The sequence below is a fragment of the Podarcis liolepis genome, assembly GCF_965112155.1.
Source record: "Podarcis liolepis genome assembly, chromosome: 14".
Lineage (NCBI taxonomy): Eukaryota > Metazoa > Chordata > Lepidosauria > Squamata > Lacertidae > Podarcis > Podarcis liolepis.
Genome location: NC_139569.1, coordinates 19,410,858 through 19,431,038, shown reverse-complemented (window position 1 = coordinate 19,431,038; position 20,181 = coordinate 19,410,858). Strand labels below are relative to the sequence as shown.

At 53.7% G+C, this 20,181-nt stretch overlaps 2 protein-coding genes across 4 annotated transcripts in view; both read right to left on the bottom strand.

The window, feature by feature from the left end:
- Positions 1 to 3,716, bottom strand: part of NME4 (NME/NM23 nucleoside diphosphate kinase 4) — a 43,125-nt gene extending 39,409 nt beyond the window's left edge. Inside the window, exons 1-3 of one of the 2 annotated variants that reach the window (XR_014518847.1) lie at positions 3,222 to 3,469; positions 574 to 704; positions 66 to 167 (exon numbers count right to left, since the gene is read on the bottom strand). Coding sequence is in view for 1 of the 2 variants with exons in the window: in XM_083473901.1 (XP_083330027.1) it covers positions 66 to 167; positions 574 to 704; positions 3,222 to 3,357 (369 nt within the window). In the remaining variant the exon portion in view is untranslated. Of the gene's footprint in view, positions 1 to 65; positions 168 to 573; positions 705 to 3,221 lie in introns of both variants that reach the window. The other variant, XM_083473901.1, reaches the window with a different exon arrangement.
- Positions 3,717 to 8,326: 4,610 nt separating this feature from the next.
- Positions 8,327 to 20,181, bottom strand: part of XPO6 (exportin 6) — a 50,144-nt gene continuing 38,289 nt past the window's right edge. For both annotated transcript variants that reach the window (XM_083473631.1, XM_083473632.1), the window contains 6 exons: positions 19,403 to 19,517; positions 19,008 to 19,179; positions 18,213 to 18,374; positions 10,892 to 10,990; positions 9,841 to 10,071; positions 8,327 to 9,046 (listed from right to left, as the gene is read on the bottom strand). In XM_083473631.1, coding sequence (XP_083329757.1) covers positions 8,945 to 9,046; positions 9,841 to 10,071; positions 10,892 to 10,990; positions 18,213 to 18,374; positions 19,008 to 19,179; positions 19,403 to 19,517 — 881 coding nt within the window. In that variant the 3' untranslated portion in view covers positions 8,327 to 8,944. The remainder of the gene's footprint in view (positions 9,047 to 9,840; positions 10,072 to 10,891; positions 10,991 to 18,212; positions 18,375 to 19,007; positions 19,180 to 19,402; positions 19,518 to 20,181) is intronic.

The following is a 20,181-nucleotide window of genomic DNA, read 5'->3' as shown; positions in this document are numbered from 1 at the left end:
GGACTAGATGGGCCTCTGGGTATTGGTGAGAGGGGACGGGGGACGGGGAAGAGAGACTGTCTTACCATGGCAACCACAGGCCCCGAAGTCATGTACTTGATCAGCTCATGATAGAACGGCTTTCGGCGCAGTTCGTGGTAGTGTTCTGCCAGGATGCCTTCATTGGCCTGCCAAAACAAAGGGGCATCTGACGTTCAAATGGGCAGAGCCTACTGCTTATGAGACCCCGAGGCACGTGTGAGCATGGGTAGATTGTCTTTGGGTCCAAGCGATGGGGGCTTTTGTGGGTTCGTGAACCCCTTGCCCCAGAGGAGCACCTTGAGGAAGGGCTACCTGTCCGTGTCTTCTACCTTGTTGAAGGTGGCTGATGACAACATTAACATTTAGATCCCCGGGAGGGATTGAAACTTCCCTCCCCACCCCACCCTGGAGCAAGGCTGTGGGTCATGGATAACTCTCTTCTTATTTGCTGATCCCTACAGAAACAGGAAGGAGTGCTCCAACCTACCCCAATGTTCCCTGAGTGCTTGGCAAGCCTTGATTGCCCCCCATTTCAGCACCCAGTGAGCGTACCTGGAGCAACTTGAGGCCCACAAGCTTGAATCCGCGTTTTTCAAAGCGTCTGATCACATCCCCCACCAGCCTCCTCTGCACCCCATCTGGCTTCACGGCGATCAGTGTGCGTTCCTGCAGCCCAGGGACACCTATTGGGCAAAGAAAGGGTGGTTAGACTGTTCAGTGTTGCAGGAGCCAGCCAGCCAGGCCTCCTTTCAGGGTACTCTTTCATCATCCCTATCCCCCCCCCCCCCGGTTTTCTGTAGATTGTTTCCCTGGGCTTCAATTCAAACCTTTTGGAGCCCTAAGTTTAAGATGACAGGGCACCAGATCTCAAGGTGATTCATCATAATGCCCTAATTTTGAGATGGCACTAAATTTCACTACAATTTCCACCTGTTTAGGGCTATGGCTGAATTTGCCATCGGCTGAGGCTAATATACATTAGAACACTGTTCTATTTCTGAATGAGTTCTGCAACACTTTCCCCTCCATTTAGGCCAAAGTAGTAAAAAACAGAATATGGTAGAAATTGTGATAAACACACAGAAAGCAGCCAATTTTGCTCTGGCGGCAGCAAAATGTGTTGCGGTTACTCTGACCCTCAGATAGTAGACTGCAAGCTGTAAAACTAATGTTGCTGTTTTACAATGTTTGTTTTTTTTAAAGTATTTGCTGGGTTATTTTGTAGGCATGATGACTGGCAAATCAAACTGAAGATCCCTAAAAGTGAAGGGAGTAAGGAAGCATTATTGGAGGGGCAATGGAAAGCTCACCCCTCTTTTCCACTCCCTCTCCTGCAAAATTTTGGGAATATAGCAAAAAGGCTTTGATGCCCAGTGGTGCATATCCACCTAGCCCCTTTCCCAGAGGGCTTTGCTTCCTGCAGGAGGAGAGTGACAGGCCTGCAAAGCAAGCCGGCTGATTAGTCACTGGGGACCTACCTAAAAGCAGGTGGATGGGACTGCAGCCTCAAGGCATAGAAGCAGCAGACGCCAGCAGGGAGGGAAATGGGCAACTTTTAAGCTAATAATACTTAGCAGTCATATCATGCAGTTAAATGCTCCAAGCACCTCCTATACATTAAATATAGGCTATTACATTTAAAGCGAAATCTGCCCTCTGTGTCAGGAATCCCAGCAGCTGCAGCTGACGCAGTGGGGTCGACTGGTCCACAAAAGCTTTATGTCACAATGAATCTGCTAATTAGTCTCTTGAGGACGCCACTGCCAGGAATCTCTTCTGGGGCATTTGCTATAATAAGCTGAAGTGTCTCCTTCTCGGGAAATCACATACACTGACTGTGCAATCCTTACAACAGTCCAGTACGGTAGGCCAGAAGAGTCCATTCAGCTCTCTAACCAAGCTTCTTCAACATGTAGCAATCTGGGGGAAGAAAGGGAGCTCCCCCCCCCCAAAGGAGAGTGTGATGTAATTCAAGGGCTCTGTTTTCCAGAGAGAAGAAAAAGTAGCAGCTATCCTCTTCCAATACGTAGGTCAGTTATGCTGCTCTCTGGGGATGAGAGATCCAAAAGCCAAAGCAGGGGGCAACCTTTATTGGGAACAACTGAATCATCGCCAAGTAGCGAGCCAGCATTCTCTAGCACACGTCTTGAAAGCAAGAGCAGGGTGAGACAAACAGCTAGATATGAAGGTTGAACCCCCTAGTTGGCAATTTATGTACTGATCTTTAAATACAGAAGTGTGGGCCTGGCAATGTTGACCTCTGGCCAGCCCTGCTTGCCAGTGTGTCAAGGAGAGGGTTTAGGAATCATCACTGCCCACAGCTAGATTTTCTTCCCACCTGGTGTGTGGATACTGTACTAGTTTGCATGGTAAAACCATCTCAGCCTGAAAGAGAGATGAACGCTGCACCCCATTGACTGGAATGAACCGTCCAGAGGTCCTTTACCTTTTTTACTAGATTGCGTGCTAAAAAAGGGAACACCAGCAGCATCTGACCACCACCCTGGGAGTCATTGACAACACAGGGGCATGGGAAAGTGGGGCATGGAAAATAGGGCTGGAACTCCCAGCTCTTCACCGTTTCAAGTCAGAGGGAACTTCGCCTTAAGCTACAGCTCTTCCTAAGGCACCTATAGATGCACCCCAGAGGATGCCAAGCTGTGCCAACAGGAGAATTCAGGAAGATTCCTGAATTGCAGGGAGTTGGACTAGATGACCCTCGTCGTCCCTTCCAACAATGACTCTAGGATGCACTTGAAACAAACCATCCCCCCTCTAGTTTGCACAGCCCAAGGAAATGCCAAGCCAGATTTCATAACAGCCCCCCATGCCAAGCTAGCTTGGGTGGGTAAGCAAAGAAAGAGTGCCAAGGGGTACAAGTCTTATGATTCCTTCCAGGAATACCCAACTCCTCAAAGTTATGTGCAACCAGGGAATGCCCTGCTGTGTCTCCAGGGGTAACGCCTGATGGAGAGATAGGACCCTGCAGGACTCCGGATCGGCCGGGTGGGTGGAAGGGCCTGGCCCGGCTTTGCCTAACTCGGATTTGCCCGCCGGAGCCACCACGCGGCGAGGGCGCAAGTTGCGCGCCCATCCCGGGGCAGAGAGGCGCTTCAAGGAACGAGTTCTGCAGCTCCTCGCCGGAAGGAGAAGAACGGAGGCGATATCCCACCCCGAGGGAGCTTCGCCCCGCAACTCACCCGCGCTGTACAGCCGCCCCCCGGGGAGGCGATCGCAAGGCAGAGCCCCCCACGCCCCGAGGCTGCCCGCGCCCCGCTGCCCCGACGGCAGCAACAGGCGGCAGCTCCGGCCCACGCAGCGCTGCAGGAAGCCCATGGCGGCTCGCCCGGCAGAAGGGGGCCGGCCCGGCCGGGTTTATAGACGAGGGCTTGGGGGTGGGAGAGCCGGGCTGCGGGGCCGCTGCTCCCCCACCCCACCCGCCGGTCCGCCCCCAGGCCAGGCCGAGCGAGGCGGCCCCGGGGGGGGGGGGGCGTGGGAACGAGGAGGATCACGTTACAGGGGGGCGGCCCCCTTAAAGAAACCCGCAGCCCCCCCAGCCCCACCCCGGGGGCGGGCGGCGCGCTTCTCTCGGCCGCCTCTTCTGCTAACAGGGTTTGCAGCAACTTTCGGCTCCGGAAGCTGGGGGCGCCCGTTGCTGATGGGCCAGACGAGCAGACACCACGAGGGTGGGCGCACTTGCCGATCTCGGGGCGCTGTCCGTAGCTGCTTCCGCCGGCAAGGAAGGATCAGGGAAGGCGGGCGGGGGGAGAGAGGAAAAGCTGGTTGAGTGCTCCTAGGCAGGAATGGGTGTTTTTTTTTTTGGGGGGGGGGGAAGCAAAGCAGCCGTTTCTGAAACAGCAAAAGGAGAATGGGAAGTTGTTTTATGAAGCCGGCTCAGACCATTTGACCATCTACTAATCGGGTACTTTGTTCTCGCTAAAGTACTAAGTGGGTACTTTAACGGGGGCTATTAAAATACTTCCACATTAGCTGCAACACGCATCAGCCCAATAAATCCCAGCGCCTAAACCGCCGAACCGAAATAAGTAAAAATAAAAATATGTATATGCAATAAAATAAAATATGTCCCAGAGGCGAGCACACCTCACTGAAACAATTGGATGCACCTTGCCTGCCCCATTCCCCCCCCCCCCCCGTTCCCCGGGATTAGATTGTAAGCGCCTAGCAGCAGGGACCGGCGCTCTATTTTGTAAAGCGCACTCTGTAACGCCAGCCTCCAGCAATTTGGCACCCACCCAGGTGTTTCGTGCTGCAGCTCCCACGCTGGCTGTGGCTGATGAGATTTCTAGTCCGGAACAGCCAGAGGGCACCCGGTTGGCAAAAACAAACAGCAACAAGAAGTTACTAAAGGGATGAAGCGAAGGGCTATGGGAGTTGCCCTCTCACACAGCTGAAACGTTCTTAGTTTATGGGATGGGTTTCCTGTAGCAAATAATTAACATTGGTCTTTATACACTGCTCTACTTCAGTACATGCTTGGAGTATTAGAACAGTAGTTCACAGGCTTTCCTCCCTACGGAGCACTTGAACGTTGATGAGGGACTTGAAGGACCAATTGATTTTTGTGCAAGTTGTGACCTCAGAAATCTGTGTGGCTAATTGCTACATTCAGTGCAGATTTTTTTTATATATAAAAAACCTCTGCCTTTAGGAGTGTCTCCCTCATCCTGAGAGCGGATCATCATTCAGTGATGAACAGGGAGGGAGGGAGGCTGGATTCATGGGTGCTGTTGTCGATCTTGCAGATAATATACAGAACATCTAATTAGAGATTAAGAGGAAACACGAGGCCCGTTTGGAGAGGGGCCACCCTCCCTTCTGTCAGTACAGCTGCAGCCAAATACTCCCAACTTGGGGGAAAATAGGGGAATTTAGAGACTTTAGAGAAACTTTGCCCTTTAAGTTGAGGTTGTGTCCAAGAACAAGCTATTTCCCCTTGACAAAACAAACCATTATGTAGCTGGCATCACTGGCCTTCCCAGGTGCTTTCTTCATCAGCTTTCCATCCTTTTAAGATGTGAAAGGTTCTGCCTGATCACAACATTCAGTCCTATATTTCTCCCTGGACTTGAACCAAATTGGCTGAAATACTTCCCTAAAACACAGGCGGCAACTACCAGCCCCTGGGCCAAATGAGGCCCTGCAGGGGTTGCCAAATGCTGCTCCAACCGCCAGCCAGACGGGAGAATCTGTGCAGGAGAAATCACATGCTGGACTTAAGCCTGGGAAAACCAAGAGGTCCCAATGGGAGACCTCCAGTGGAGGGCAGGGCGAGGGCATTTCATTTACCATTTCTCGCTCATAAGTCATCTGGATGCCAACCAAGTATTAAAATCGCAAGTTCTTTTTTCCATAAGCAGGAGCTATGTTGTCTAGGACCACCTTCATACTTGTCCCCATCCCACCCCTGTTGTTCCAACAACCCTGAACTGGCTCCAATTCAGAAGACAAACAGCGCTGTTCTACCTGCTGGAAGTTCATAGCTCCCAGAACAGTGACCCCAGAAAATTTTTGGCAGAAGCATCAAGGACAGAGGGTTGTTTTTCCCTTACCCCACCTGCTCTCTGCACAACTAAACGAGTCCTGCTTAGTTCTCTTCTCCTGGTTCCCAATCCTAACCTCCGATTCTCCAGGTGTTGTGCCACCTGGATCCATCAACCTTTTAAATGCCATGGACAGGTTTAGACTAGGCACCAAGGAGGAGCCATGTGATGAGCGCTAGGCCACCAGTGGGTTGTATAGAGGGGCATTGGAATCTTCAATGCTAGGAGCTTTTGAGAGCAAACTAGACATGCATTTGGTTCAACAAAATGCAGGTGGACTCAATTTTTAAACTCTTGATTTTTAAAGCTCCTCTGAGTTTTGCCCCCCTTCCTGCCAAAAAAGACCAGTTCATCTTTTCTCTTCCAACTCTACCAATATTCATTCATCTGACCAAATATGGTCACATTTCACGGGAACAACCCTGACTCCCTTGCTACTCCTCATGCCTGGAACTCTTCACCCCAAAAGGTCCACAACACAGCTTCCCCTTTCAGATCCCTCCTTAAAAGTCCAGCTCACCCATGAACCCTTTGATTTGAATCCACAACCTTCTGTCCCAAAAGACCTGGCTAGCATCAACTGAACTGCAATGGCTTTTGGGAACCAACCTGCCAACTCTTGTGCCTCATGTGCAAACATCCAAATGGCATTCATGAAGAGGAGCTGTGGTGGGGTTGCTCACTTCTGAGGAGCCTCAAGCACTGCAATTCCCAGTTTATGGAACAGAAGCCAGTGCACTTGCCTGCTTGAAGGCTATTGGGCCATGGCTATCGCCTGAAAGCATATGATGTAGCAACTGCGCTGGAAGCTAAATGAGTCTTAGGGTTTGGTCAGTTCCTAAGTCAGATGACTGCCTGAGCACCATGATGAAAGAGACTATTGTTGCAGACCATCTGCTTTGAATGCAGAAGGTCCCAGGTTCAATCCCCAGCATCTCCAGGTAGGGCTGCCTATCTGAAACCCTGGAGAGCAGATGCCCATCAGTGTAGACACCACTGAGCCAGGTGGACCAATGAACCAGAGCTTCCTATGTTCCTAAAATCAAGTAAGCTTCACATTGGAAGAGTACATGCTCTGGGGAAATGGGACAACCAGTTGTTCGTAGCAGCAAGATTTGAGCATCTTCCAAAACTATGACCATTGACCCATTGATCTGGGCAGAGAAAACATGCACTTTCACTCTGGGTAAACAGTATTGTGACCGATGCTTTCACAAGGATGCTGACCCCTGGAGCAGGCCAGGGACAGGCTGAGTATCACTGTGGCCGAAATCAAACAAGACAAAAAATTAGCAGGCAGAGTTTGTAATGTGTCATCATCCAGCTCCCAGCCACGGCTCCTCCTTCCAATGATAGTCGCCATAGTGGATTTTGAAGAACCATTCTGGCCAGGGGTGGTGGTGGAAGCAGAAGATCCAGCCTCCTCTAAACAGCGCCTTCTGTTTTAATGCAATGTTTTAATTGATGCTTCTCTTGCGCAAGCCTCTTTTGGGAGTGCTAGCCTCAAAAGCAGTATAGAAACACCTTGAATGAATTGAAGACCCAGCAAGCCACAAAGTACAATGGCAAGGAAAGACTGGGGTATCTGAAGAGGTTCCAGGTATCTCTACACAGTTCATCCTCTTGAAAACAAGGTCAACAGGAAAGAGTGCAAGTGTCTATGAGTTCATGGCATTCTGTTGGTGAATCTGCTCAGACCATGTGTCTGCAATTCGGCGAAACACAACAGCAGGCTCTCATACAGTTATTGATATGTTTTTCTAAAGATTAAAGGCCCAGAATAATGCACTAATTAAAATGTGGGAGTGGGACTAGGTGCTAGGTTCAGGTAAACACAAAGCCTAGAGTTCACTGGGGCCCACCTGAGGTCAGTCGCTCGACTAGCTTACCTCAAAAGGTTGTTGTGAATAATAAAGTAGCCCATGTAATGCCATCATGAGTCCCTTGGAAAAGCAGGCTCTGAGCAGATATGAAAAACCCTATAGAAGCATCATTAACTATCACTGAAAGTCATGTAGCAACCCAGAGAAATCACTCTTTAGGAATGTGCACAGATCCACCTGCACAAGCTGAACATCAGTCAACAGGGTGATGAAGCAACAACAACAAAAAAAAGCTAATGCTACTCTAGGCAACAGAAGTATAGGGTCCAGATTAAGGGAAGTAATAGTCCTGCTCTGTTCTGCCCTGGTCAGACCACACCTGGAATACTGTGTCCAGTTCTAGGCGCCACAATTTAAAAAGGATGTTGACAAGCTGTGTAGAGGAGGGCAACCAAGATGATCTAGAAACCAAGGAACAGTTGAGGGAATTGAGTATGTTTAGCCAAGCAAAGAGGAGACTGGGAGGAGATATGAATGCCATCTTCAAATATCCAAAGGGCTGTCACATGGAAGATTGAGCAAACTCGTTTTCTCCTGCTCTGGAGGGTAGGACTCGAACCAATGGCTTCAAGTGACAACAAAGGAGATTCCGACACAACATCAGGAAGAACTTTCTCACAGTAGGAACTGTTTGACAGTGGGATGGACTCCCTTGGGAGGTTGTAAGCAGGGCTGGGTGGCCATCTGTCAGGGATGCTCTAGCAGAGACAGCTGCATTGCAGGGGGTTGGACTAGATGACCATTGGGGATCCCTTCCAGCTCTACGGTTCTATGAACTGGTCTGAAGCCCGGAGTTTATGCCCTCCCCAAGACTTCCCGAAAGGCCTTGAAGGTGCCAAAATAGATCTCAAGCCCGTCTAAAACAACAAAGTAAGCACTTTTTTTATTTCCATTAAGCACATTTTAGTATCACAATGGAATGATGAGAAAAAACTTTTCTTTAAAAAACCCCGACGAAAACAGAGCTCTGTCTGTCTGTCCATCTGTCTCCCCCCGATGGCAGGGGAGGCTTCAAGGCAATTAAAAACAAAAAGTTGATGGGATGTTCCCCTCCCCAGCAGCAAGGTGCAGGAGGGGAGGGAGGTAGGTGGAATGATGTGAAGGTGGGAACATCTGAAGTAGTCTTTGGCGTTTCTGCCTCATGATTGATGCACAAGACCAGTCACCGGAACCTGCAAATCTGCCAATGCCACAGTATTAAGACAAAAACATCCAGCTATAGAGGAACGGCCTGCAGATGGGCCTCGAGACACCCTGTAGGACACAGAGCTGCCACAGCTCAGCTGCGAGGAGGAGCTGGAAGGGGAATGGACAAGGGTGGGGGCACAGCGTGCAGCTCTCCCAGGCACGGGGGCCCATGGGGGAGGCGCTTCTGCATCCAGCCGGCCTGGTGAGATCGGGGAGCGGAGGCAGCGGCAACACGAGGAGCACAGGTCCGCTCACAACAGGGATTCGAACCAGAGTCAGTGCCGAGAACTATAGCTTCACGGTCCCAGGGGGCAAACTGTCGTTGCAGAGTCTGTAGTAGCGCAGGTCGTTGACCAGCCTGTGCACGTTCTGTGTAAATGAGGGCAGGTCCTGGAAAAGGGTAAGTGGGGAGACACGGGAGAAGAGACAGCCAACGGTTAGGACAACAACAACAGGATTAACCAATCCTTCCAGTTCTTTGCTCCAAAGGAGTGTTGACACTAGGGAATGCAATGGCACCAAGCACACTCCTGGCTCTGTTTTCAACAGTCTGGGGCCATTTTATTCAGCTAATTTCAACTAGGTTGTGTGGGTGTGAGACGGCCTTAAATATCACCATGAAGTCTTATGAAGGAAGAGCCGAGTTTTTGAGGGAAATAGAAACCTTTGTAGTGAGCAGCGCCGAAACAAAAGCAATGTCACCCCCCAGAAGCTGCCTTATATCCACAGTCAGGCTGTTGACCCATTTTGCTCAGTACTGTCTGCACTGGCTGGCAGCAGCTTTCCAGGGTTTCAGGCAGGAGAAACTCTCTGCATGAAGCCATGAGAAGGTGTAGTCTGATGGGACACACAGTCCTGAACCAGCCATTACTCTGAGAGCTTCCCTTCCTCTTTGAGACCTCTTTAAATGTGCAGTGCAAATGGGAACTATCACCTTAAATAATCATGGCTTCCCCCAAAGGACCCTGGGAACTGTGGCTTGTTAAGGTAGGCTATGGTAAGAAGATGATGCTGGGCTAGATGCCAAACCACTTTGGTCTGATTCAGTTTCAGGGTCCTTCTTATGTTCTCATTCAATAATAAAATGTTATAGTTCAAGGAGGTTCTATTTGGGGCACGGGTGTGTGTGCTGTCAGTCTGTCCGTACAGAACAACCCCACCTGAAAGCTCCAAGCCAGCCTCACCCTGTCCATTTTGAAGTTCCTTCCAAGCACGTTTTTCTGGTTGGTGTCCACACCATCGCAGCTGGCCAAGAACCCCGGGAGAAAGGCCGAGTAGAAGCTATCAAAGTCCACGGAGGCCATGTTGTAGATGGCTATGCCAATTTCCTCTTGCAAGAGGTCGTGTGATTTATGGACTAGTACCTGAAGCAGGACATTCACAAACTGGAAAAGCATGGCTGTCCGGAAGATCTTCTGTGGGGAAAGAGAACAAGGGTGTTCAGCAAGCTCCTGCGGTGCTCAGAAAAACAGCAGCTCTGGGGGATCAGTGAAACTGCGAAGTGCTCTGCAAAGGACCATCTGATAGGCCTTGTTTCAGTGGCTCATGGCAGCTGAATTATGCCACACCTCCAGGGTCCAGTGCAGGGTTCATTCACCTCCATAGATGCAGAGGTAAGTGAAAACCCCTGGCAACTTGGCATTCACCACTCCACCAGCTGAACACACCTGCCCTAGCAAGCTTGCACAACATTTAAAATGGTTAACTCATGTGATAATGTGGCACTCACAATGAAAATGTGGGTAAAATCTGCTATGATTAAACAATGACAAAGAGTCCTGCCACAATCCCTACAGTATGTCGAGGGGCCCAGTTTTCCTGGGTCTCTGACATGCTCATTCAATATACCTGATCCTCTGCAAGCCACCCGCCACTGGGCATTTTGGGCAATGGTTTTGGGAGCAACATATTCAACACAGGCATTAGAAAAAAGCTCTTGCCGTTTCCCTCTCCAAGTTGAAGGAGAATTAGTTTCCTTGTTCTGCCTGAGAGAGATTCTTGATCCTCTCTGCACAGGCCAATTTAATTTATGACACAAGCCAGGCCTATGCTCTTCCAACACGTAAGCAACAGCAACTCCAGCGAGGAGAGCACCCGAGTGTATGGACCACTAGGGGGCAATAAGCAGGAAGAACCAGAATTGCTAGCCTTCTGAACTGTCCCTCTTGTGCTAGCACTTTGTGTAAGCAAGATACAGACTATACTGTTGTATCCATTAGAAAGCAGGGAGCTTACCTTGTGATACAGCTTCTGCTTTGTGTTCAGAGTCTCCAAATAGAACAAGTTCTGTTTAAAAAGGTGTATGTCAGGCTGCAGGAAGGACTGGCCAAATGCCTATAGAACAGGGGGAAAAGCCTTTCAGGAAAACAGACATTGAAGGAAGTAACCAAAAACTAGAAGCTCTTTGAATAGCCATTGGACCAGTGACAGGGAACCTGATATTGTCTACCCTCCATCACCCCTGCCCATTGGCCACATTGGTTGCGACTGATGAGAGGAAGAGTCTTCGTTCAACCACATCTGGACAGCTCCAGACTGGCTACCTCTATATTGGACAAAATAAAAAAAATTCCTTCCTGTAGCACCTTAAAGACCAACTAAGTTAGTTCTTGGTATAAGCTTTCGTGTGCATGCACACTTCTTCAGATACACTGAAACAGAAGTTGCCAGATCCTTCTATATAGTGAGAAGGTGGGGAGGGGTATTACTCAGAAGGGTGGTGGGAATTGGAGATTGGCAGATAACTGAGATGAGCCTGTTGACGACTCTTAACGACTGTAATAGGTCTTACAGGAAAAGGCAAGGGGTGAGAAGGTGAGAAATGGCTTAGTCATGTATAATGAGATAAGAATCCAATGTCTCTGTTCAGACCAGGTCTCTCCATTGTTTTAAGTTTGGTACAGTGGTACCCCGCAAGACGAACGCCTCGCGAGACGAAAAACTCGCAAAACGAAAGGTTTTTTCGTTTTCGAGTTGCCTCGCAAGACGAAGTTCCCTATGGGCTTGCTTCGCAAAACGAAGCTTGCCCCGGGGACAGCGGGTCTTCTCTTTTGAAGCAAGGGGCGGCGGGGAGATCGCTTCTCCCCACCGCCCCTTGCTTCAAAAGAGGTCCGGGGGCAGCGCTTCCCGCTGCCCCGGACCTCTTTTGAAGCAAGCGGCTGCGGAGAGAAGCGATCTCCCTGCAGCCGCTTGCTTCAAAAGCTGCCCCCGATCTCTTTTGAAGCAAGCGGCTGCGGAGAGAAGCGGGGTGGCTGGGGCAGGTGTTCCCGTCCCCCGCCCGGCTTCGCAGCACCGCTCCGAAGCTCGGCGGTGGGGGCAGGTGTTCCCTCCCCCCCACCCTGCTTCGGGGCAGCGTTCCGAAGCGGGGTGGCTGGGGCAGGTGTTCCTGCCCCCCGCCCGGCTTCGCAGCACCGCTCCGAAGCTCGGCGGTGGGGGCAGGTGTTCCCTCCCCCCCACCCTGCTTCGGGGCAGCGTTCCGAAGCGGGGTGGCTGGGGCAGGTGTTCCTGCCCCCCCGCCCGGCTTCGCAGCACCGCTCCGAAGCTCGGCGGTGGGGGCAGGTGTTCCCTCCCCCCCACCCTGCTTCGGGGCAGCGTTCCGAAGCGGGGTGGCTGGGGCAGGTGTTCCTGCCCCCCGCCCGGCTTCGCAGCACCGCTCCGAAGCTCGGCGGTGGGGGCAGGTGTTCCCTCCCCCCCACCCTGCTTCGGGGCAGCGTTCCGAAGCGGGGTGGCTGGGGCAGGTGTTCCTGCCCCCCCGCCCGGCTTCGGAGAAGCGATCTCCCGGACATCTTTTGAAGCAAGCGGCTGCAGGGAGATCGCTTCTCCCCGCAGCTGCTTGCTTCAAAAGAGGTCCGGGGGCAGCGGGAAGCGCTTTCCGCTGCCCCGACCTCTTTTGAAGCAAGCTGCTGCGCTTCTCCCCGCAGCCGCTTGCTTCAAAAGAGGTCCCGGACCTCTTTTGAAGCAAGCGGCTGCGGAGAGAAGCGATCTCCTTGCAGCTGCTTGCTTCAAACAGGTCCGGGACCTCTTTTGAAGCAAGCGGCTGCGGAGAGAAGCGATCTCCCTGCAGCCGCTTGCTTCAAAACAGGTCCGGGACCTCTTTTGAAGCAAGCGGCTGCGGAGAGAAGCGATCTCCTTGCAGCTGCTTGCTTCAAAACAGGTCCGGGACCTCTTTTGAAGCAAGCGGCTGCGGAGAGAAGCGATCTCCCTGCAGCCGCTTGCTTCAAAACAGGTCCGGGACCTCTTTTGAAGCAAGCGGCTGCGGAGAGAAGCGATCTCCTTGCAGCTGCTTGCTTCAAAACAGGTCCGGGACCTCTTTTGAAGCAAGCGGCTGCGGAGAGAAGCGATCTCCCTGCAGCCGCTTGCTTCAAAAGCTTTTGAAGCAAGCGGCTGCAGGGAGATCGCTTCTCTCCGCAGCCGCTTGCTTCAAAAGAGGTCCCGGTTACACCTGCCCCCACCGCCGAGCTTCGGAGCGGTGCTGCGAAGCCGGGCGGGGGGCAGGAACACCTGCCCCAGCCACCCCGCTTCGGAACGCTGCCCCGAAGCAGGGTGGGGGGGAGGGAACACCTGCCCCCACCGCCGAGCTTCGGAGCGGTGCTGCGAAGCCGGGCGGGGGGGCAGGAACACCTGCCCCAGCCACCCCGCTTCGGAACGCTGCCCCGAAGCAGGGTGGGGGGGAGGGAACACCTGCCCCCACCGCCGAGCTTCGGAGCGGTGCTGCGAAGCCGGGCGGGGGGCAGGAACACCTGCCCCAGCCACCCCGCTTCGGAACGCTGCCCCGAAGCAGGGTGGGGGGGAGGGAACACCTGCCCCCACCGCCGAGCTTCGGAGCGGTGCTGCGAAGCCGGGCGGGGGGCAGGAACACCTGCCCCAGCCACCCCGCTTCGGAACGCTGCCCCGAAGCAGGGTGGGGGGGAGGGAACACCTGCCCCCACCGCCGAGCTTCGGAGCGGTGCTGCGAAGCCGGGCGGGGGGCAGGAACACCTGCCCCAGCCACCCCGCTTCGGAACGCTGCCCCGAAGCAGGGTGGGGGGGAGGGAACACCTGCCCCCACCGCCGAGCTTCGGAGCGGTGCTGCGAAGCCGGGCGGGGGGCAGGAACACCTGCCCCAGCCACCCCGCTTCGGAACGCTGCCCCGAAGCAGGGTGGGGGGGAGGGAACACCTGCCCCCACCGCCGAGCTTCAGAGCGGTGCTGCGAAGCCGGGCGGGGGGCAGGAAACCTGCCCCAGCCACCCCGCTTCGGAACGCTGCCCCGAAGCAGGGTGGGGGGGAGGGAACACCTGCCCCCACCGCCGAGCTTCGGAGCGGTGCTGCGAAGCCGGGCGGGGGGCAGGAACACCTGCCCCAGCCACCCCACTTCGGAACGCTGCCCCGAAGCAGGGTGGGGGGGAGGGAACACCTGCCCCCACCGCCGAGCTTCGGAGCGGTGCTGCGAAGCCGGGCGGGGGGCAGGAACACCTGCCCCAGCCACCCCGCTTCGGAACGCTGCCCCGAAGCAGGGTGGGGGGGAGGGAACACCTGCCCCCACCGCCGAGCTTCGGAGCGGTGCTGCGAAGCCGGGCGGGGGGGCAGGAACACCTGCCCCAGCCACCCCGCTTCGGAACGCTGCCCCGAAGCAGGGTGGGGGGGAGGGAACACCTGCCCCCACCGCCGAGCTTCGGAGCGGTGCTGCGAAGCCGGGCGGGGGGCAGGAACACCTGCCCCAGCCACCCCGCTTCGGAACGCTGCCCCGAAGCAGGGTGGGGGGGAGGGAACACCTGCCCCCACCGCCGAGCTTCGGAGCGGTGCTGCGAAGCCGGGCGGGGGGCAGGAACACCTGCCCCAGCCACCCCGCTTCGGAACGCTGCCCCGAAGCAGGGTGGGGGGGAGGGAACACCTGCCCCCACCGCCGAGCTTCGGAGCGGTGCTGCGAAGCCGGGCGGGGGGCAGGAACACCTGCCCCAGCCACCCCGCTTCGGAACGCTGCCCCGAAGCAGGGTGGGGGGGAGGGAACACCTGCCCCCACCGCCGAGCTTCGGAGCGGTGCTGCGAAGCCGGGCGGGGGGCAGGAACACCTGCCCCAGCCACCCCGCTTCGGAACGCTGCCCCGAAGCAGGGTGGGGGGGAGGGAACACCTGCCCCCACCGCCGAGCTTCGGAGCGGTGCTGCGAAGCCGGGCGGGGGGCAGGAACACCTGCCCCAGCCACCCCGCTTCGGAACGCTGCCCCGAAGCAGGGTGGGGGGGCGGGAACACCTGCCCCCACCGCCGAGCTTCGGAGCGGTGCTGCGAAGCCGGGCGGGGGGGCAGGAACACCTGCCCCAGCCACCCCGCTTCGGAACGCTGCCCCGAAGCAGGGTGGGGGGGGGGACACCTTCTGAAGGCGGGCGGGGGGGGCAAAAGTCTTTGTCCCCCCTGCCTGCCTTCCCAGGGGCTTTTAAATCGCCCCAGACAGCGGAGGAGTCCTCCGCTGTCCCGGGGCGATTTTAAAATGCCGCCCGCCAGCATTTTAAGATCGCCCGGACAGCGGAGAAGTCCTCCGCTGTCCCGGGGTTTTTTAAAATGCTGGGGGTGGGAAGAAAAGCCCTTGTCCCCCCCCCAAGCCTTCAGAAGAGGTCCGGGGACAGACTGTCCCCGGACCTGGTCTGAAGGCGGTTTCCCTAGGAACGCATTAATTGATTTTCAATGCATTCCTATGGGAAACCGTGCATCGCAAGACGAAAAAACCGCAAGACGAAGAGAATTGCGGAACGAATTAATTTCGTCTTGCGAGGCACCACTGTAATGAGTTGCAATTCAGCAGCTTCTCTTTCCAGTCTATTTCTGAAATTCCTTTGTAGTAAAACAGCTACTTTGAGATCTTGTATAGAATGTCCTGGGAGATTGAAGTGTTCTCCTACTGCAGTGTTTCCCAACCACTGTTCCGCGGCACACTAGTGTGCCGCGAGATGTTGCCTGGTGTGCCGCAGGAAAAATTAAAAAATTTGAAAGATTTTTTTTTAAAAAAGTCAAATTTTCGATTGGGGCGCCGTCACTAGATGACCCCTGGGGTTCCCTCCCTCCCTCCCGCTCTGCGCCTCCCTCCTCCTCCGGGGAGGCCCTTCCTGGCTCTCGGCCAAGGCTTGGCGGCTGCCACTCACTCACTCGCTCGCCCACCCGTCCCTCCATCCCTGCACCCGGCCTCTCCCCCTCCGTCCCCGGCGCGGGGGCTGCCGGGATCCGTAGTCCCCTCGCCCTTGGGCTCCGCGCCCGCGCGGGGTGCACGAACTACGTTTCCCAGCGTGGCCTGGCGGGCCGGGCGTTTTGTTTGAAGCGCTCTTCTCCCGGTCATGGAATGAGCGCGGCGGCGGCGGCGGCCGGGCGGGCAGGGGCTCTTCCGCGCAGACCCCGCGCAGCCTGCCTGTGCCCCCGCGGAGATCGGGCGGCAGGATGGAGCCCGGGGATCCCCGCGGAGGCGGAGCGGCGGAGGCGGAGGCTGCCCCCCAGGTAGGGCTGTGTCGGGGGGGGGTTTATTTTTGCAATGCTGCATCCGCGCCGGAGGGGACGCATCGGACCGCGGGGAGACCCCTTGGCGGGCGTGCAAGGCAATGCATGCGTGCAGGCGTTGCATGGAGTGCAGTGCAATGCAATGGCAACGCGGCGCCCTGCATGCATGCATGCAACTTCCACCGGCGCTCCGGACTTGGCAGGTGAGGGGGGTCCCCAGTGGGCGGCAGAGAGAGCCGGGAGGGCGAAGGGGAGACGGGGGGGAGCAGCGCTGCTCCCCAAGCCGAGCCCGGGGGGAAACTTCGGCGTCGTTGCGCCGGGTGTTGGAAGCGGAGGCTGGCGGGGGCCCCTCACCTGCAAAACCTGGTCGCCTCTCATATATTTCGTGCATTGCATTCATCGCCCGCTTTCTCCTCCAAGGAGCTCCCGGGGGCGCGTGTGGTTCTCCCCGTGTTATCCTCGCAACAACAGCCCTGCGAGGTGGGTCAGGCGAGTGGCCCAAGGGAGCACCCAGGGATTGTCCTGGCCAGGTGGGGTGATTTGAACCCTGCTCTCTGCCCGGTCTTCGTCCTCATTTAGCCCCCACATGTGCATGACTGTGCATGACTGAGGTTTTCCCCCTTCGTCTTGGCTATGGTGTGAGTCTGTGCTGTTAATTAATGGGGTTCTGCCTTCGGAGAAGATGAGCCAGCCCTCAAGGAGGTGATTATGTAATCTGCTAGCAATTCATGTCCCTCCCGGCGTGATGCTGCGCGCTGACGTCACGGGGCTGTAATGGTGGTGTGCCTCGAGATTTTTTTCATGAAACAAGTGTGCCTTTGCCCAAAAAAGGTTGGGAAACACTGTCCTACTGGTTTCTCTGTTTTGTGATTCTTGATGTCAGAAGATGTATCTGAAGAAGTGTGCATGCACACGAAAGCTTATACCAAGAACTAACTTAGTTGGTCTTTAAGGTGCTACAGGAAGGATTTTTTTTTATTTTGACTATGGCAGACCAACACGGCTACCTATCTGTATCTATATTGGACAGCGATCCTCGTGTCAGGGATGTTTTCTTGTTGTAAAATCTCACTTCCTTGAGACTGTCTCGTATCAAGTTACAAGATGAAGCAGGAATGGTTGGGATTCAGTGGCCCTCCTCCAAACAGAGACTGAGGCTTTGAAGGAAACAGGGCCAGGGAAGGAGCTTTTCCTACTTCTGCTCAGACCGCCTCAGGGAGTTAAACAAGAATTTGAGAATGGCCGAATAGACTAGAGACTGGACTTTGACCATGGCGGCAGCAGCAAGCAGACAACTCCCTAGCAGGATGCAGACATCCTGGGCCATGCAGAACATTCAGAGAGCACGAAGCAGAAGCGCCTCTCCCAAAGAGCATGAGCCAACTGGAATGCCAACAGCCAGAAGCACTTGGCTAGAGTCAGCCACTACTGAGCTGTCAGCTTTTTAGCAATCTTCTGCTTACAAATTACCAGTGCTCAGCACTTGGAATGAGAAGGGAACCTGAGCAGGAGTTGCCTGAAATGGCCCCAAACAACTAACAGGCTCTCAGTAGACAACAGGATTAGGAACAAGTGTGGGTACAGAAGGAACAGCAGTGTATGGAAAAGAAACTTCTCCAGTGGGTTCAGTGAGTAACTCCAGGGTTCAGGTGAGGCCTCCACAATAGCTACTTGGTAATGCAGATGCTAGAGATTTGCTTGAACATCCAGACCAAGGAGTTAACTCACTTTTCTTAAAATAACACAGGCCGTTCCCATCACATCGCCATCTTCCACACTTCTATGAAGTCACAAAGTTAAAATATGCAGTTGCACTAAGCACTGCCTCTTTTGAAAAGGTCTTGAGCCTTCAAAGTGTACAAAGAACACAATGCAAATCAAGTAGGTCCTTCCCTTAATGTCTCAGGACAGCACTTGGACTCATGGGAAAACCAGGGACTGTTGCCTTCTTGCAGCTGGTAAGCCGTTTTAACCATTCTGAGGTATTGGAACAGAGCCCCATTTTGCAGTGCTACCCGTTTCCTACAGTTGCCAGCCAGAAGCATCTGGGCCCTCACAAGCAAGGAAGCGACAACACCAGCCGACTCCCGTCCAGGTACCTGCATAATGGCGCTGAACTGTGCTTCGTTCTCCATCTGCTCGTCAGCTACGCCTCTCTGGACACTCGCCAGAATGCTGGACTTGAAGAAGTACCGCCAGTTATGATGAAGGACCCGGAAAAGCAGCTCAAACAGTTCAGCTTTCACATCGGGAGAGGATCGCTTGGGGACAAAGGGAAAGCACGCAGGGGGTCACCACACACCCATCGCCAGAACGGCTCTCATTACCAGCACAGCCCAAGGCGGATGGTCAGAGAGGGAGGCGTTTGCTATGTAGCAGAAGAAGGCAGCAGTCATGGGTTAGTGCTGCAGTTGCACACCCTTTAAGTACTGCCCCTCTTGAAAATAAAATCTAAAAGTAAGATGACCATCTGATTTTCAATCCATATTCCACCCAATGAAAGTTTAAAGGCAGCTTATTTCCATGCAATATTCAGTCCTCTTCTTTCCGACAGGGAAGCAAAATAATAAACAGTACCACTGCTTTCCTGACAATTTTAATTCCCGCGGATAGTTTGGCTGCTGCCTACTTCCTCCCTGCCATTGGTCTCACCATGTGTGAACAAAGCACCTGAGGACAGATCACTTGGCAGTGTCTGAAAAATGGATCCCTTTTAAAGGAGTCAATTTGTGCATCCGACTGCAAGCCACCAAGTGGTGTACATCTGTTACAGAGATGCCCTAAAAGCTTCTCAGGGGTGAGCTTCCACTGCTGTCCCATGACTCGGACCCTGCAAGAGCTTCTCCCTTGCCCCATCCCCTTCTGTCTCTCGCCCAGCCCCAGAATGGCCCTACCTCCGCAACGATTGGGTAGACTTGCTCCATGCAGAGTGAGATGATGTTGGGTAAGAAAGGCTTGAAGACTTGGCCTGGCTCTTGCACCACCACCTGAAGGATCCTCAGAAATTTCTCTACCACTCGGCACCCGGTGCTCCCGTCATGGAGGATGCTCTCGGCCAGCTGCTCTCTAAGGGCACAACACAAAAAACAATGACGCTTTCAGGAAGACTTGGGTCTAGCTGTAGAGCATTTGTTTACAGGCAGTAAATGCATAGAAAATTCCCCGTCCCTTCTGAAATCTGAGCTACATACCAGTCTCAAAAGTGAGCTCCATCCTATTATTACATATTTAAGTTCTGTGTCAAAGAAACAGCAGCAAAAGATTAGCGACAGAAAGTTGAGTGGGTTACCTGGTGAACATGTTGAGGAACGTCTGTATGACCTGCTCGGTGAAAGGCACACCCATCTGCACCCTCAGCCCTTGAAAGAGGGTGAGGAAGAAGCTCAGCATTTCATCTGTCACATCTGGAGACGGGAAGGCGGAGGAGCCAAAAAGGAAAGCGTTAACAAAAAAAGCAATGTTTTGACAAGTGACTGTCCTTGGGCAGGAGCCACCTTTGCTATTTGACACTGGACTGGCAAAGTGAATCCTCCCCTGGCAGCTACTGCACAGCTAATGCCAAAGGCTTGACATCTTAGCCCTCCTTAACCAGCAGGTTCGAGAAATTGACAGCTAAGCAGCTGGTGACAAGGCTCTGTGTGTTATCAGTGTAATAGCATGTGCAGCCCCACAGTCAATGGCAAGGCACTGGATTAGTGCACAGAATGGTTTAGATTGAACTCTAGTGGCTGACTGCGGAAATGCAGGACTGTAAAAAAAAATCTCTGATACCTGACCCTAAACTCTGTTGGAGGGTGGCCTATATACATATAGAAAATAAAAAACCAATAAAACAAAATAAATACTTGAAATGAACAGTAACCTCTAGCAAACAACCATACTTAGTGTTACAGTTGTGCACCTACACAAAAAGAAGTCATGCTGTACTTTTGTACTGTTTTATTGTTGTTAGCTGCCCTGAGCCCGGCTTCGGCTGGGGAGGGCGGGATATAAATAAAATTTATTATTATTATTATTATTATTATTATTATTATTATTATTATTATGCTGAACTCAGGGAGGGCTCAC